This window comes from Aptenodytes forsteri, unplaced genomic scaffold, assembly GCF_000699145.1.
Source record: "Aptenodytes forsteri isolate BGI_AS27 unplaced genomic scaffold, ASM69914v1 Scaffold405, whole genome shotgun sequence".
NCBI classification, from domain to species: Eukaryota; Metazoa; Chordata; class Aves; order Sphenisciformes; family Spheniscidae; genus Aptenodytes; species Aptenodytes forsteri.
The window spans coordinates 17,462-36,056 of record NW_008795481.1 but is presented as its reverse complement, the minus strand read 5'-3'; the positions used below and the strand labels follow the sequence as shown (position 1 = coordinate 36,056).

Genomic DNA, 18,595 nt, shown 5'->3' with positions numbered 1-18,595 from the left:
GATGACCTTTAGAGGTCCCTTCCAACCCAAACTACTCTATGATCCTATGATTCTATATAGTAGACGTTCTTATAGCCTTCTTCCTAGAAGTCACTTATCTGACGTGGTGCTTTCTCCTAGCAAGAAGACTGTTTGTAAACATGTTGAAATTACTATTTTTTCTGATGATGATATTGTATTCATTTCTCCTCATCCCTCAACCAGACAGAATCTTCCAAGGCCACATGTGGGAGAAGAAAGACATTGCATGAAGCAATATGATTGGCATGTGGCTGTTCATTAGTGACCACAAACCTGCTGATTTCTGTTCAGAGGATGTCCTGCTTGAGACTGTCCTGTAATGGTGGAAATATATAGAACAGTGATGGACTGAGCAAAATGTTTTTTCTACACACACAATCTGCAATGAAGTCTAGACTAGAAACCCTCCCATGTGAAGACAAATAGGAATGCTGCCAGGATTTCGTTACAGGACAAAAAGGTTTTTTTTATGTGGGTGACTTCTGGGTATCAGGTGGAGAGGATTCTCCATGTTTTGTCCACCTGTTCTTGCTGGGCATACTCCTCAAAAGTATGATCTCAGAGTAAGCTTTAGAGTTTATCCCTTCTCAGGGAGTTTTTTTTGTAAAGGTTTCCCAAAGGAATGCATCACTGCCTCACCAGTGTTCCCACAATGGTTGAGCTTGATACAAATCCAGTGTTTCCTTCAGCTCCACCACCAGTGGCTGAGGACAAACTTTTGAAAATGCGAGAGTCTGTGCTTATGCACACTGAACTTTAGAAAATAGATGGTCTTGGCTATGTTGCATGTCTCTGTATTGCAGAGACATCTGGAAAGATAGAAGGGCTTCTATACCTCTGTATGCAGGGTTGTACTGTGTTATTTGTTTCCTGTGACCCACTACCACTCACCAAGTCAATCTTGTATTTATATCTGATGAGAAACAGGAAGGGGAGATGGCTGTGATAGGCTGAGAACTAGAAAGACACTGACATGGATATGAGCACATAATACAGATGCTAAATAGTAGTAGGAGGCTAAACAGCACAGGTGCACTAACAAGGGAGAGTGCAGAGTTGTAGTCATCGTGTGATTTAGGGGTGAGGTAGTCACAAGAAGCAAACACCACTCAATGACATAGAATCTAAAATACATTTATTAAGTGGGCTGGGTATAGTGGGTGTATAGCAATTTCTACTCTAAGATTTCGGGCATGTGCACACACACACACACTGTACAGCGAACCCATCAGTCAAGCCCCCCAGTGCAGCTGTGGCCAGCACCCTGGACTCAGATGAACAGGATGCTCTCTCCAACTGGATGAGGTGCCTAAGTCCAGGCTGGTCACCTGGATTTTAATCTGGACCTCAGGCTCAGTCTTCTACAGTATTGGACATTCATTAATGTATTTGTCTGGAGGAGCTCTTGTCTCAAATATTTCTCTAACTTAGATGGTTGGCATAAGTCAACATTGGTCTTCCTAGTCATGCCACACCAGGCTGATCCCTTTGACTTTCTCCATATCTGAAGCCAATTAGCATTTGTTACCTGGGTGACCATCACCTTCTAGCGTCCCACTGTGTATGTAACAAGGATGTAAAGTTTAGTGGATGTAGTCCGGAACTCTCAGGTAGGCCTCCCCGATAACAGTGATCTGTGCTTTGTTTCTCAGCCCATCCTGGAATCGCCTAATGAGTGAGAACAGGACAGATGTAGTCAAAGTCTCATTCTATCTGAGTGGCATTTTCAGGCAGGCTTTACTCTGTGATACTTTCTGTCATGGCCCAAGTGTACTTTTAGGCATTAATGTCCCCAACCACCCTCATCAGGGACATCCACCCTCTGCCCATGGGTCCAGGATCTCCATTTAAGCTTAGACCTCGGCCTTCAAATCTTCCCTGATCTATGTTGTAGGTGTACCTGTAACCATCCCTGTCTCTGATCCTTCCTCCTGAATGGACCTTGTACCTATGTTGTAGGTAGCTTATCTTCTGGATAGACCCCTCATATGCAAATTGTAGCTTGTCTCCAGCCACATCATTGGTCCTGTATCTTGGATAGACTCTGAACCATGAGTCCATGTGCCAGCAATGTGCCCTTGTGGCAAAGAAAGCTAATGGTATCCTGGGCTGCATTAGGAGGAACGTTACCAGCAGGTCAAGGGAGGTGATCTTCCCCCTCTACTCAGCTCTGGTGAGGCCAAGCTTGGAGTCCTGTGTCCAGTTCTGGGCTCCCCAGTACAGGAGAGACATGGACATACGGGAGAGAGTCCAGGAAAGGGCCACAAAGGTGATTAAGGGACTGGAGCATCTCTCATAGGAGGAGAGGCTGAGAGAGCTGGGACTGTTCAGCCTGGAGAAGAGAAGGCTTGCAGGGATCTCCTCAATGTGCACAAATACTTGAAGGGAGGATACAAAGAGGACGGAGACAGGCTTTTTTCAGTGGTGCCCAGTGACAGGCCCAGAGGCAATGGGCGCAAACTGAAACACAGGAGGTTCCCCCTGAACACAAGGAAGCACTTTTTTGCTATGAGGGTGACTAAGGACTGGAGCAGGTTATCCGGAAAGCTTGTGGAGTCTCCATCCTTGGAGATAGTTAAAGCTGCCTGGGTCCTGGGCAACTGGCTTTGGGTGGCTCTGCTTAAGCAGGTTGGGTTGACAAGAGGATCTCCAGACGTCTCTTCCAACGTCAACTATTCCGTAATTCTGTGAACCCACATTGTAGCCTTCTTTCCAGCCCTGTCTCTGGGCTACAGTCCAGTCCAGTCCAGTCTTCTTTTGCTCCTGACTGGACTTCCTAAATGTATCCTGGACCTGGTTCACTGCTTGCCTTGCTTGGGACTGTTGATGGACCCTGCACCCTATTCTGCTTGCTGTGTTCAGTTGCTGTGGGACTGTGCTCTGGTTAGTGAATGTACTACTTGAGCTATGGTCACCTTTGGTTCCTGGTTTGCCCTCCCCACTGGCCCTTGCTGCTTCTTGTCATGTTTCTCGGCTGTATATACATAACCAATAATGTCTAGACATATTCATACAGTATCACCTCATAGCAGTCTCCAGGTGAAAGAAATAGAAGCCAAACCTATAGAATGATGAGGGGCTTCAGCAGGGAATGGAGTCCCTTAGGAAGACTTAGCAGGCATGCTGGAGAAGTGACTCAGTATGAGCTTCAAGCATGATCTGTAGCAGGAATGATTTGTGCAAGTCTTGTATGCAAAATCAAGCAATACAGTGTAAAACAAGGGAGGTTGTTTTACAGTGCAAGAGCACAGTAATCTAGCTGAGAAGAGCATAACATGAACTAAGGTCTGGGAGCTGAAATCAAGTATCTCGTGACTGCAATAAGGCAGAATTACTCAAGAGTGGAGGTGCTCAACTATTGCAAAAAGTTACCAAGAAAGGAGGTGGTTTCTTCACTTCTTGACGTCTTCCCATCATTACTGCATGCTTGAGCTGCACACAAGCTTTATTTATTTATTATCTCAATGCAAAGTAAAATTAATTATATGAAATTTTTGGTGTGCAATATGCAAGATATCAAGATGATAATTTAATGGTCCCTTCTGGCCTTTTGACAGATACATGAGCTCATAAAAATGGTAGCTTTGAAATTAGTTTCCAAACTGGTTTTGTTATAGGCCTTGGCTTGTTGATGCCAGCTGCTGGCAGCCTGAGGTCTGCTCACGGTTTATCTTTTCCAAGAAAAGGGGGCATTTATCCACTTTATTCTTTTGCAAGACTCCATTGGTTGGAGAGAATAAAGGAGAGATGCACTTTCATACCATGTGTAGTTATTCTGTAATCTGGAGTGGTTGGGTCATCTTCAACACTGCAAAGACTGACCTAAATTATGTACAGGTCATTCTAAGCAATTAACATAGAGTATAGTCAAAGATTGGCAGCTCTCTACACATGTTCATCCTTCTTCTCAGGAGTGTTTCTGATATGTCTTAGGGACTGGAGCAATTTCTTTTGGGCCAGATCCACCAGTCTGGACAACCTTATTGTCACTATAAAGATATCACAAGATGGGAATGGACAAGACTCTTCACCTTTGGAAATGTGAATACTTCTTCTTCCACTGCTTTTTGAACTCAGTTTGGCAATAGCTCTGGTCTGTTGCTTTCAGTCTTCTTCCCAGGGTTACATTTTGATAGTAGTCAAACTTTCCTTTTCACAGCCTTCCTATATCTCTCACATGATACGATCATCCCACATCCTTATCCAGCGCTGGATGCAGTAGAACAGTCTGTTTATCCTCTAGCAATATAAAAACACCGGCATTGCCCCAATCACATATCAGGGTGGGTGTGGGCAAAGGTACAGGAGTATATTCTGAAGAGCGTTACAAGTGTTAAACAGGAGTACACAATAGATGGAATGCTGTTCACACAGGTCCTGCCAGTGTTTCTTTTTGTGTAGGAGGTAAAAAATACATTTGTTATTTTTCTTTTATTCCCACTCTGAAATAAATCCTCTTTTGTCCAAATAAGTATCTAAACTTCATTTATTTTCATTTGCCTTTATTTTAACTTCTGTACTATAAGCAAAAGAGCAACTCAGTCTTCATGGCCTATTTACTACTTGGCTTCTGTCATGAGAAAGGCAGCGATGAGGCCCTTCTGTAACAGCAGTGGGGATTACATTTGATACTAAATGAATGGGGGAGCTGTGCTGGTGTGTAGATGCTTCCATACTTCCCAGCTGCCAACATGCATGATATTGCAGGCAATACCAAAAAGCACTAAAGATTTCTAGTTTTTTCCTTCCTCTGCCCCCAGTAAATTTATGACTGTAAAACTACAGGATCACCCCTTCTGCCCTCCACCCCCATTTTTCTTTTCTTCATTTAGTCTAAGATTGGACCCACCTTCACAGATTCTGAACTGCTGTGGCACAAAAACTATTGACAAGGTTGGGATGAAACATAGGAAGCCTATTTTTCCTAATGCTGACAAAATGTACCACTGTCCATCTAAATAGTGCTGTGCAGTAGGCATGGGTTGGTTGATGTCCTATATCCTCTAAGATGGCTAGAAATGAATGGTAAGTTCTAACCATTTTATTTGGGGTTACCGAATCCAGTAGCCTAACAGTGGCGAGGCTGCTGGAGCTCCCTTTCCCTAGGTCCACCCACTAGCAAGGCTGAGTGTGTATTCCCAATAGGCATACAAACACATACACAATGCAAATATACGTACACACACAGCCAGCCACGCAAATCAATACAGACAGAAACACTCATGCAAACACAGATGGCACTAACAGACCTGGACGTATGAGCCCCTGAGGCCTGCAGCCCCACGCCACTTCCTGGTACAGACCCCCTCACTCACAGATACAAACCCTCATGCACTCCTTCACGCACATGTGCATGCGCATGCGTGTGCACGCACACACACGTGGGATCCCAGTAACTGGCCTTAGACACTCAGTCTACCCAGCAACGGGCCCTGAACTCCCCGGTCCTCCAGTTACCTCATGCACCCACATGCACGCTGGGACCCACACTTATACACTATGGATCTCCCAGAAACTAGACTTAGACATGCAGTCTGCTTGTTGGCTGGCCTTGGATGCTCACTCTCCCAGTCGCTGGTACTGGAGTGTGCAAGCTTCTGAAGTCTACAGCCCCACTCCAGTTGTTGGTACACAGTGTAAGTACTGGATGAGCCTTCTACTGTTCTCATAACGGATAAGCTATTACTATAAGGATTGTCAGTGAATGTTCTTTAATGTGAGTTCCTTATGATACCACACATCACTGGAAGTTGTGTTGTAGGACATTATTGCTATGAAAGACCAAATTAAAAACCAACAACTCATGCTTCTTGAATGGAAAAGAAGCTAAAATTTTATTCCTAATTCAAGTATCTGGGTTCTCAGCCTCTGAGCATTAAGAAGGTGTTAGTTTTAAAGATATGATACTATATGATACGATACAATATGATACAATACGATACAATATGATATGGAAGTACAGAGAAAACCCAGCAGTGATTCCAACAAAGTGGAAAGAACAGGAGGGGGACAGAGAACCACCAAGAAGTAATACTCAGAGTTCTTAGACAGAAGCATGAATCCTTTGCTATGGAAAGGTAGAAAGTATAATTTGCTGTGTTCCTGCTGATGTGATGAAGAGGACTCTTCATTCATTCTCTGTACAATTTGCCACCAGTCTAATTGAAAATTAAATTGAAAACAGAACAGAATAAACAAATTAAAAAACCAAGCAAAAGAAGCAAATACAATAATCTAGGAAATAATAGAGCATATTTATCAGTGTCCCAACTGTTGTGTCTCCTGAGAGCATTAACAAAAATGACCATGTTGTATCTCCATGCTTTCTCCCCTTTTTGTACCAAGGAAGTGTCTTAACTTGTACAAATTATTTACTTATATACTGAACTTCACAGTTCACAGTTGTGAACACACAACTTTGTGTGTTAGATGACTGATCTAGTGGCCTTCTGTAATGGAGTGACTGCATCAGTGGACAAGGGAAGAGCTACAGATATCATCTACCTGGAATTCTGTAAGGTCTTTGATATGGTCCCCCACAACATTCTTGCTGCTAAATTGGAGAGATATGGGTTTAATGGATGGACTGTTACATGGGTAAGGAATTGGCTGGATGATCATGCCCAAAGAGTTACAGTCAATGGCTCAATGTCCAAGTGGAAACCAGTAATGAGTGGTTTCCCTCAAGGTTCTGTACTGGGACCAGTACCATTTAATACCTTCATCAATGTGTCATTGATAGTGGGATTGAGTGCACCCTCATTAAGTTTGCGGAGGACACCAAGCTGAGTGGTGCAGTTGATATGCTTGAGGGAAGGGATGCCATACAGGGACCTGGACAGGCTTGAGGAGTGGCCTCATGTGAACATCATAAAGTTGCACAAGGCCAAGTGCAAGGTACTGCACCTGGGTTGGGGCAATCACCAGGATCAGTATGGACTGGGGGATGAATGGACTGAGAACAGCCCTTGAGAACCCCAACAGGTCTTGGGGATACTGGTGGATGAGAAATTGTATGTCAGCTGGCCATATGCACTTGCAGCCGAGACAGCCGATTGTATCCTGGGCTGCATCAAGAAAGCGTGGCCAGCAGGTTGAGGGAGGTAATTCTGCCCCCCTACTCTGCTCTCATGAGACCCCACCTGGAGTACTGTGTCCAGCTCTGGAGCTCCCAGTACAAAAGAGACATGGACCTGTTGGAGTGGGTGCAGAGGAGGGCCACAAAAATTATCAGGGGGATGGAACACCTCTCCTATGAAGAAAGGCTGAGAGAGTTGGGGTTGTTCAGCCTGGTGAAGAGAAGCCTCTGGGGAGACCTTCTTGTGGCCTTTCAATATACAAGGGGGCTTATAGAAAGATAGACACTTTTTACCAAGGCCTGTAGTGACAGGACTAGGGGCAATGGTTTTAAACTGATACAGGGTAGCTTTGGATTAGATATAAGGAAGAAATTTTTTGCTGTGAGGGTGTTGAGACACTGGAACAAGTTACCCACAGAAGTTGTGGATGCCCCATCATTGGAAGTGTTCAAAGTCAGGTTGGACGGGCCTTTGAGCAACCTGATCTAGTGAAAGATGTCCCTGCTTATGGCAGGGGTGTTGGACCAGATGATCTTTAAAGGTCCCTTCCGACCCAAACCATTTTGTGATTCTATGATTGTGATCCAGTAAAGTACAAACCTACTCCCTCTAGTATCCTTGAAAAAGGGCACAAAACCATAACTGAGATTGTGTTCATACTACCCTCAACTCTACCAGGTCACTTTTCAAATACATCTCCCAGTCCTACTTTTAAAGGAACAAGTGCTGAGGCTTCCACTACTCTCACTGGGAATATATTTCAGCCATATGAGAAACGTACTGATAAAAAATATTTCCTGGTAGCTAGTTAAACTTCTCCCATTTGTTCAGATTTATCCCACTGTTCTTTGTAAATCTTTGTAAATCTTTGTTCAGATTTATCCCATGTATCTCCTCAAAAAACCTGCTTATTACTTTCACTCCAGGCATGAGTCCCTTTTCAATGCTTACAGAAAAGTATGATATATCTGATATTTCCCTTCTTTACTTTCTGGAGAAGTTGTCCTTAATTCTCGTCTTTTTCCATGTGTTTAAAGAGTATTTTGAGAAGGAATTGCTCTGCTAGATAGCATTGATTTTATTTGAGTTCTGGAAAAACAACAATAGAAAACTCATCACTTGTGATTTTTCAAACTAGCCTGCACAAAGCCTGGCAGAACACATGGAGAACAATCCCACAGCTGAGAATAGACTTAGTCTGTATCCACTGACCCTTGTACTAGTGAGTAAGCTCAACCTTCAAGTGGCACGCTAGCCTACCTTGGCTGTCCACACCAGACTGGTCACCAAAACTGCATACAGGAAGGCTTTGCCACAGAGAATGAGGTAAGTGAGCTTCAGAGAATTTCCATACCGCAAGTAGGACTCTGCAAATCAAACGTCATTTGTGTATTGAGTTATCATCATCACAAGAGACTAGATCTAATGTAGCTTTAATCAAATAAGAACCCTTGAAATCTTTAGCTAAGCGACACAAAGGAACTAGAGCCAAATGAATGGCTCTGTTGACGCAAGATAGTAGGGGATGGGAAAGAACACTGTGATTCAAAGAACCAAAAGAGAAAGTGAGTCTAGGAAAGACAGAGATTGGCTTTATGCTAAGAAAGTATGTCCTGACTGGGAATGTTTAACCATTGTGTTGCCACACCTCCTGAATCCCCTCTTAGGAACTCAAATTAAGCTGAATCACAAGATACGAATTTTTTTCACTTATTATTGTCAGTGGCCTTGTGAGTGCTGCTGATATATCAGGGAAGTTTTACATTGCCCAGAATAACATGGTATCTAGAACTTTTATTCTTATAGATTTTTCACTCTTAAGGAATTGCAGTAGTATTGAGACACCAGCCTGATCTTGGTTCACCCTTAAGATTCCTGAAGCATTAAAGAAGTTGGTGAAAAAAAAGTGTGTAAATATGTATAAAGGAAAGAAACATAATTTTTAATATGAATATTCTTGCAGTTTGGAGGGGAATGTGACTTGTAATGAGAAGTATTCTGAATATGATAACTAAGAAATATTCAGAATTCCGGATTCTGAATCTTGATGTCATAATCACTTGGCTAAGTATGAATTTTTTCTTTCATGGCTGAGCAAGCAGCTTCCCAACAAAAGGCAGTGTTAACGACTGGAGGAGATGATAAAAAGAGCAAATTACACTCTATAGGAAGGTTCCACAATTTCTTCTGTTATTTCAAAAGGGAATCATAAAGAAGAGCTAAAAAACCAAACCACAGCTAAATACAGCATGCACATACAACCCTCCTGAAGTCTTTTTTTCTTTTTTTTTTTAAATCTAACATGCAAACCACTTAGATGAGGAAGTACAAGTTATTCTTGTAGTAGAAATCTCACACACCTTGTACTTAGTGTCAGTAAAACTGGGACTAAAATACATGCAGATATTTGCCTGTGAGAAGACACACATACCTTCTGTGAGTGCACAACCTGAAAGACAAAAATGAACTGAAAGTCATGTTTCTTTTCAATGCAAACAGAACACAAATTTTAGAAGTTTCAGTTTACAATATACTGCCTGATTAATTTTACTATACTATATATTTTACTATACTACAGAGATTTCTCAGTGAAAATCTGAAGAAACCTTTGAAAAAATATAGATGTATAATGATAATGTAGATACGGAAGCCCAGGAATATGAAGAGACATATGCAAATACCTACGTATTTACATATATATTTGTGCTATAACAACACCCTGTATAGAAGTTGTATATAGATATGTTTTGCATCATAACCAACACCCTTTCGATTTGTGGTTTCTACTTTGTACAGCATGGTGATACACATTTTTTTACTTACCAGCGTCACCGTAGATGAATTTCTGTATCAATTCTGGTGTTCCGTTCTTAATAAAGTTGGCAACACACTCAAAACGGTTCAAAGGATTGAACCATTCCTGGGCTGAGATCCTCAGTCGGCTGGTCAATGAGTACATACTCCCATTCCGTGTGGAAAACTCATCTGTCCCCACCCCTTCTGTCCTCGTAGCACCATTCACCTTCCAGACCAGATTCAGGTGGTCAGGGTAGAAACCAGAGGCCAGGCATACCAGCGTGGCCTTGCTCTTCTGTTGGATCTCTTGCTTTGATGGGGAAAAGATGGCCACAGCTGGAGGTATGATTTCATCGTTCTTCCCTGAAACGGAAAGCAATATGGCCCGGAGCCTCCATTACTGTCTTCGATCAGAAACCCCTTAAAATTGTACTGTATTTGTGCTGTGTGGCTCCTGATATATTTGGCATTTTAACAACTGTCTGTTAGACAATTAATATCTATTAGACAGGTAGACACTAGGAAACTGAAAGCATTTGTCTTCACTCATTACACAGAAACATAAAAGGTCTGGCTACAGAAATGCATGTGTGTTTGAATTTCTAGTATTCTCGCTGTCAGAAGACTAGGAAAGCTGAAAAGAAACTGAGAAAACAGGTAGGCAGAAAAGTACCCAGTAGTGCTATAAGGCCTGTATTTATAATATCGTACTAATAGACAAGAGTCTGTGTTATTAAGACACAAGCATCTTCAACTGACTGTGTTACATTCCTGGAGATGGAGTTAGACATGATGGTTATCGCAGTGTTCAGAATTATACTGCCATGTGATACCCTACTTGGACACCCCCATCTAAGAGGTGACTTGAAAGACAGAAGCTAATCTTTCTCACTGTCTGAAGTGAAGAACACTTTAGGTAGGTAACCTGAATCTGTCTGGGACAAGTTTTGCTTTAGGTCTTAACTTGCCATCCTTTTTTAAGACTATGAAATATCTCTTTATATTATTTATTATTTAGGTTATTCTAGGTATAAGAAGCCCTCATCCTAGACTACACATCTTCCCAAAATGATGCAAGACTCTATACACTCACAAACCAAAAGATGTCCCCTGTCCTAAAGTGTTTAGTACCTACATATAAGACTAAAGACAACAGACTTCTACAGTCAAAAGGATGTACAAGGCAACAGTGAGATGTTACTCAGAAGCTAGGCAGTGACCCTAAAAGCCACCTTTTTTTTCCCCCCATATACTTAAAGTGCCTTTTTCACTCATCTAGCATGATAAATCCACCAGGTCTGCAGAGTGCACATGGAAACAGAAATGCAGAGAGAACTATGGAGCCAAAGAGAACACTTTTACTTTTTTTCAGTGTGAAGGCACTATAAATTGTAGATGTTCTTCCTGATCACTCCCTCCTTTCTAGAGTGGAGAGAATTAGCAGAATTAGCAGAAACTTATATCTTGCATAGATCTTGACCCCTAAGCCCTAGTGTTTGCTTTCAACTGTTAGCCTTAATCATGATTGTCAGTGCTTACTCTGCAAGGACCCCTGGGGTGCTTCTGTGAAAACATGTGAGCTTGTACCGACTTCAGAAGAGGTAACTAGATAGTAATGGATATAGCTCCCTAGAAGGTTTGGCACTGCTCTGCTTTCCTTCCAGTGGACATGAGAGGTTAATCACTTTTACTGCTCCCTTCTAGTACTTGTCTTTATGAATTTTTTTCCTATCCTAAAAGTATCTCTGACATAAGTTCATTGGCTCATAGCCTAAATGGCTAATGAGTGAAGACATGGAAACAGATAGGGAGGACACAAAAGAAAAATGAGAGAGGTTTAACAGACAAAACCAAAAAAAGACAAAGAGGAAAGCAGGTGAAAAAGGCAGAAATGAAAGAATGATAAAACTACTGGAAAGACAAAGAAAGCCAGAGGATGAGCATGCTTGAAATGAAATAAGGAGACTGGTACAAGCAAGAGCAGAGACAATCAGTAAAAAGTGTTATCAACAGCCCATTCTGTTCTGATCTTCCACAGTGTTCATGGCAGACACTGGCACAATGCTTAGTCACTTCCATGCATAAACTTATGCATTCCCTGTCACACATTCTTCACCCACCTAAGGGAAAAAGTACGACAGTTCTTCCATTCCCATCATGGCAAGGTCAGTTTCATCATCTCTTGTTATCTTTCACTCCCACTCTCATTTTAAAATCATCTGTGTATATGCTACGTATAATTAATGCAAGGGAAATTTTCAAGTGTCCTCCACATTGAGCACTTGGGTTAATCACAGCTGCTGCCCTATAACTCTGAGCACAGTACCAACTCCAAAGGTAGGTAGTGCAGTTAAAAAGCACAGGTGTACACAATCAGACTATAATCCACAGTGTCATTATGCTTTTCTTGCCAGCCACTTAGTTCCTTAAAATTGTACTGTTTAAAGGAGCAGGCACTAATGTGTATTTCTACAGTTTGTTATCAGATGTGGCAGTAACAGATGGAAAAGGTTATTTTGCCCTGTGATTCCAAAATGCCTTGATATAGGTGATGTTAAATCCTTTCCTGGGAGGGGGGAAGGCAGAGAAAGCAAATGGGGAAAAAGAGAAAGGATAGAGGAGAAAAGTGCACTGAGAGAAAAAGAATATGGACTTAGAAGTCATGAAGAGGACTGTTAGAAGCCAGTGTCCCAAAGCAACTTTAGGCAGCCTGCCCACCATCTAAGGAGAGGGGAGCAAAGTACCAGCAAGACTACTCTTTCCCTGCCTGATTCAGCAGACACAAGAATCCAGACTCTACCTCTGAAACGTTGCTTTTGATTGTTACATAGATGAACTGCAAAAACTTGCAGACCGAAGAAGGATCTTTCATTCCCAACCTCTATAATGTTTTCTTGGAGAATGGGAGGAAACAGAATTATTTCTTCCTTTCTCCCTTCATGAAGTTCCCAGTAAGGGAAGACAGAGCCAACAGACACAAGGATCTCAAAATTCATGCCTGCAAATCCTACACTTCCATATTAGCACATCTCATTTTAATAAACAACCAATAAAGCATTAATCCTGTCCTCATGGCTGTATGAAAAATGATCATTATTCTGCTGTTAATTAAGAATGCTCTTGTCCCCTAAACCAGTATCACATATATCACAGAGATCTGACTTCTGTCTTACCTATGATTGTGAGTTTTGTCCCACTGCCAAAGTACAGTCTTTCGTTATTCACGCTGTTTTGCAGCTGCAGGAAAACCTCTCCTCTATTCTCAATTCTCTGAGCCAAACCTGTAGACTAACCCTCCCCTCATGTGGTACCAGCAAAAGAAGAAAAACAAAGTACATTAATTTATGGTCCCCTAAAAAAAAAAGAAAGGTCTGTAAGGGAACACCACCACATCGTGTGTCTAACCAGGTGAGATCAGTCTCAGAAATACCTCTTCCAGAGCCCTTTTGCTTCAGGCTTAGATGAACTGGTTGTGGCAGCTTTCACCATTTCTTTAGAGGACATTTATCTATTTATCTAGGTGTACTATTAGAAAATATTTCCTATATGCAGACAGAGTAATTTTCTTTGCTTATTTTCAGCTAAACAGCCTCATTTCCTTAATTTCCTCATTTCCTTTCAACATCATGAATATTCTTCTCTTGTAAAATAAATGTCTTTTTTTTTTACTTACAAAATAATTTGTAACATATAACACAGGACCCTCGTCCACTGTCCCTATTGTAGCCGTTGCTAAACATCCCTCCCTTTCTCCTTCCCTGGAAGGAAGTCTCTGCTTTTATTTTCTCTGTTCTCTTAGCTATGATCATTAAAGTTAGCTGCATAATTTACTATGGTCAATGAGGGATCAGTGTATTGATTTTCACCAGCTCAGGCACCTCAGATTCACACTGGATTTAAAAAAATGTGCTGATCACTGAATTTTTCTTACAGAGATTGAATTTTATTGCTTGTAATCATTTTACTCTGCAGTGGAATGTTGTGGTACAAAAGCCTGAGGCATCGATTCTTCTGACTCCAGGAGAAATACAATGAGAAGAAGAGATCACCATCATTTATCAGAGTCTTAGAAGCAGCCTTATTTTCCCCTGGATTTAGAGAGAGTCCAAATCCAGAAGTGTGGCCCAGAGACAAACTCTCCCTGAGAGCTATTTTTATTTGAAATGAACCACATGCTCTCTTTCTGTGGTTTTCAGTGGCCTTTTAGTGTGTATTCTTAAACAGTAAGACCGTTGTCCTAAATGATCTTTTTATCACCAATCTGATGAGCCTCTTTTGTGGAAAGAAACTTGCTGTGCTGTGGAGAGTTATTTTCTAGAGCAACAAGGAATTAAACGGCTGCAGAGAGCTGTTACTATTGCTTATGATAAAGTTGAGTATTTATTTGTGGCTTCTATTTTGTCAACTAAAAATGCTAGTACAGTTATCTGTCTTTCCCAGTTATCTGAGATAACACATGCTTTAGTTTACCCTGAAAAAATCTAAAGTAATTTAAGTTTGTAGAGTCTTGATTTTGTTTTCTAGACCTGTCCAAAGTGTAACTGTAACTCAGTTCTTTCCAGACGGATAGCCTTTCATTGACTTGTCCTTAATCACCTGTAGCCCCAGGAGAACTAGCATTATGGACAATAGTTATACTTTTGGGGAATAGTGATTTCTGCAGATGTCAATTTATTAAGACAATGTATTTACAATATGCACATATTTTTTAACCCATTTGTCATCCTAATTATTTCTATGGACAGCTTTTTATTCACTGAAAATGTATTCATCCAGTTCTCCAAAGTGAAATGCGTGTCCCTACCTAGAGTACTAAACTTAGTCATTTCTCCAAAGTAGACTGGGTTACTAGCACATCAGGAAAACACCAATTTAATAATGAAAGGAAGAATAAGGTTGAAGTGAAGTTTTCTAAAGAGAAGACCTGGGATCTGAAGTGATTTAAAAGATAAAACAAAAATTTCTTACCTATTACTGTAAGTTTTGTGCCATCGCCGAAAATCAAGTTATTGATAGTCACGGTGACAAAGTGTTGTATCATAAGCTAAGAAAAGGGATGCACTGCAGTTGACTTTAGTAAGCAGAAGCTTAAGCAATGTTTACTGTATCTGGAATCCCAAAGATCCCTCAATATCTGTCTGAAAGGCTTTGTCAGAAAACGAGCTTGAAATCCCATTGTATAATCTGTAGCATTTATAAAAGCATTTCCCAGAGTTTTTTGATACTTATTTTTATTGTCTACATTTCATCTCAAGTAGTTTTACAACGTTTCTCTAATCTCCATGTTATCTCATTGATATTACTTGCTATTCTCATTTTGCAGATGTAGAAACCATGCAGACGTACCCAAAGTGGTAGAGGCTGTCATTGTCTAGAAATATAATTCCTCTACAACTAGAGCTTCGTTACTGTCAGTCTTGTACTCTAAGCATTGTGAAGTCTTCCTTTCTGTAACTTGTGGAGTTAATAATCATATAATACTTGCTTTGTGGTTGTCATAGTCACATGCCTTTTCATATAGGTGGTTCGCCTTTGTGGCACTGAACTAAAACAAATCCATTTGTTTTCCCTTCAATGGCAGGCCAGCCGTCTTGAATAGTCTTTCAGGATCCCATTCAATTTTCTGATCGACTAAAAGTAATCCACACAAGGAGAGTCCAGAAGAATCAGTTGGCTGGTCTCAGGCAAACCTTTGACATCCATTAGGAAGAACTGCAGTGAGACACTGTGGAGAAGGATTAGAGAAAACCGTTGTGCTCACAGACATGAGTCAGCCAGTAATCACTGGAGGCTTATTTAAGAGAGAAAACCCCAACACATTTTATATAGTGCCTCTGAGAGATACCTGCTACATGTCAGAATTCTTTTTGTAACACTTTTATCACATTAATAAAGAACCATTTTGTGGTCTGTTGCAAACACTATTGCATGAGAAAAAAATACTAATTCTGTGCTTCGCATACTCTGACAGGTTTTAGGTGCATCTGCAGTCAATCTGGTTTGCTGAAAATTATTTCAATGTCTCAGAATCTCCTGGCTTATTTTCCAGAGAGGCCAGGCTCGGTTCTTAGATGATGAAAGTAAGTCCTAGCATACTAGGTCAGTCAAGAAAAAACAAGACAGAACATACCCGCTGTGCTGCAGAATGCTCTGTAGCTGTCTTAACACACTCTCCCACAAGGCTTATGCACATACGGGTTTTTGTAAAGGCCTGGTGGGAAATGTATCATTGTGAGTCACCTGTCCCCACAATGATACAACCTTGTACAAAAACAATCCCACCCATGGCTCTGCCCTCCCATTTTTGTCACCCGGTCACCATGAAAGATGGGAACAACAGGCCACATCCTTCCTCTGCCATTGCTGTTTCTGTGTGATAGTCTGATTACCTCTTAGTGTATCCATTAACCCTGAATTTATAATCCCAACTTTTTTTCCTATAGACAAAGAAGTAATTTTTTTTTCTTTTTTTAGCTGGTTTTAAATGCAGTTATTTTTCATTTGGTAACTTCATGACAGTGTTCATGTTGCTTTCCTTCCCACTCTTTTTTTCTTCTGCCCCAGGATGATAAACAGACCTCAAGCCCACAGTAACTGGTTTGCATTGAGAGCAATTTGCTTACTACAGAGTGGTGTTTCTGTTTGTAGCTTGTCCTGACTGTGAATATCCTCTTTGGTCTGTGCTGCACTTGTCACAGGTGCTCTGAAAGGGAGGGAAGTAGGTTGCTGAGCTCTTAAGCTTCTATGACTCTGACTGCCCTGTTACAGGAAGCAGAAGTACAGGTTTCTCCCAGATGCCTCTGACCCTGATTATGAAAAGGCTTCATCTAGGAGTAAGAGCATGCCTTCATTTTGGAGACTGTCTGAAGGGGGTAGGGACTGGTGGTGACAGGTAACAGGATACTTTTATCTCCCTCTCTTACACATAACTAAATGGAGACACAAAATTGTATTTTTTTCCCCCACAGGTTTGTCCAGGTATGATGTAACTCCCAAGAGGGAAAGATCTGTGCCAGTGAGACTGTGTACCAGGACACACTGAGGCAATACAAGGAAAGACAGGCATGTGAACAAACCGGTTTAGGTTTGGGGCATATGCAGCCCATCCTGCCCTAGTCTTCTCACATAAAAGGTCAACACATATTCAGCAACATGACCAAGTACCTGCAGTAAACATGTTGTTCATATTGCTCTTTAATGGTTTCACTTCAGTCTATCTTGATACAAAAAATAGACTGTAAGTACAGGAAACAATCCTTCAAAACAAGATAGTTCTACTAGGAAAATCACAAATTATTTTCTTCTGTTTTCAGGTATCACAGAAGAACCCATAATTTCTGACACAGCCTGTTCAGCTGGGAACAGCTGTTAGTGTCCCAGGGAAGGGAATGAGAAACATAGACTAAACTGAAACATTTAGGACCAAGACATAGAACTACAGAAGGCAAGATATTGGACAGGTGAGCTCAGGTGCCCCTACAGTATCCTCTCTTCTACGACAGAAAAACTGTGTGTTTAAGTCACTAATTATGGGAATGACTGCAGACAGTTGTCTTTGTTTAGATTGAATTATTTTTAAAAATACATTTAGGATTTTATTTGTCTGGCTCTGCCTAAATAATAACACTAATAGTGGGATATTATTTGCCTGCCTTGGTCTTAGTCTGCCTCTGATCTCAGCACTGTTTATTCAGGGTCTAAAACCATTCCACTAAAATTCATTTGAGATTATTCTGTCTCCTTCTCCAGTCTATAGCTCCATTAGTGTCCTTACTGTCACTAACAGACTCTCTCCCCTATGGTGTTTTTCATTTAAAAACAAACAAATCACCTCTGTATTAATTTTGAAGGAGTGTTTCTATGTGGTGCTAACATCTCCTTAGGGCATGTTCGTAAGGCAATTTCCAAGACATGCCAGCAGAGACCAGTCTTGTCCCACTTTAATGTTCATCTGTAACCTGTCAAAAGGAAAGGCCTTGCAGGCCATTAATTCAGATGAGCGAGAGGGAGAGAAGAGAGGAAAGACAGTTCCTTGATTTTTATTTCTATGTCTCTCATAGGAGGCTTCAAGCTGTGTAAAACTTCACACAACAAGGAAAGGCGAGAGTATGCAAGCAAGAGACAGTTAGGGACATATTTTCTAACAATGGTATCATTTTAGTGGGGGAATTTCATAGGAAAATAATGATCATATCACTTATATCAGTCCTGGATTATTCTTTAGAGTTTACAGAAGAAGCAACTACAAAGAAGCCGGCAGAACTACAGAGATGCACTGAGCTTTACAGATTTGTTTTAGGGACACTAGGAAGTAGCAAGAGACAGTTAGGGACATATTTTCTAACAATGGTATCATTTTAGTGGGGGAATTTCATAGGAAAATAATGATCATATCACTTATATCAGTCCTGGATTATTCTTTAGAGTTTACAGAAGAAGCAACTACAAAGAAGCCGGCAGAACTACAGAGATGCACTGAGCTTTACAGATTTGTTTTAGGGACACTAGGAAGTTCTTTTCAGAAACATTCAGTACTTTTGACCACCAACCCCTAAAATTAAGCAACACCTTTTCAGGAGGGCATATTGGTGTACTGAAAGATAAGATAGTGGAAGGAGAGGATGTGTAAAATCACATCTTGTGGTGGGTTGACTTTGGCTGGCTGCCAGGTGCCCACCAAGCCCCTCTATCACTCCCCG

General features: G+C 41.2%; 1 gene segment (V, D, J or C); it reads right to left on the bottom strand.

Annotated features, from left to right (window-relative positions):
• Window positions 1-5,839: 5,839 nt before the first annotated feature.
• LOC103900572 lies at window positions 5,840-14,937 on the bottom strand. The segment is given in 5 exon segments: window positions 5,840-6,179; window positions 8,361-8,467; window positions 9,532-9,549; window positions 9,924-10,259; window positions 14,865-14,937. Coding segments are annotated over 5 exon segments (561 nt in total).
• Between the last annotated feature and the right edge of the window lie 3,658 nt (window positions 14,938-18,595).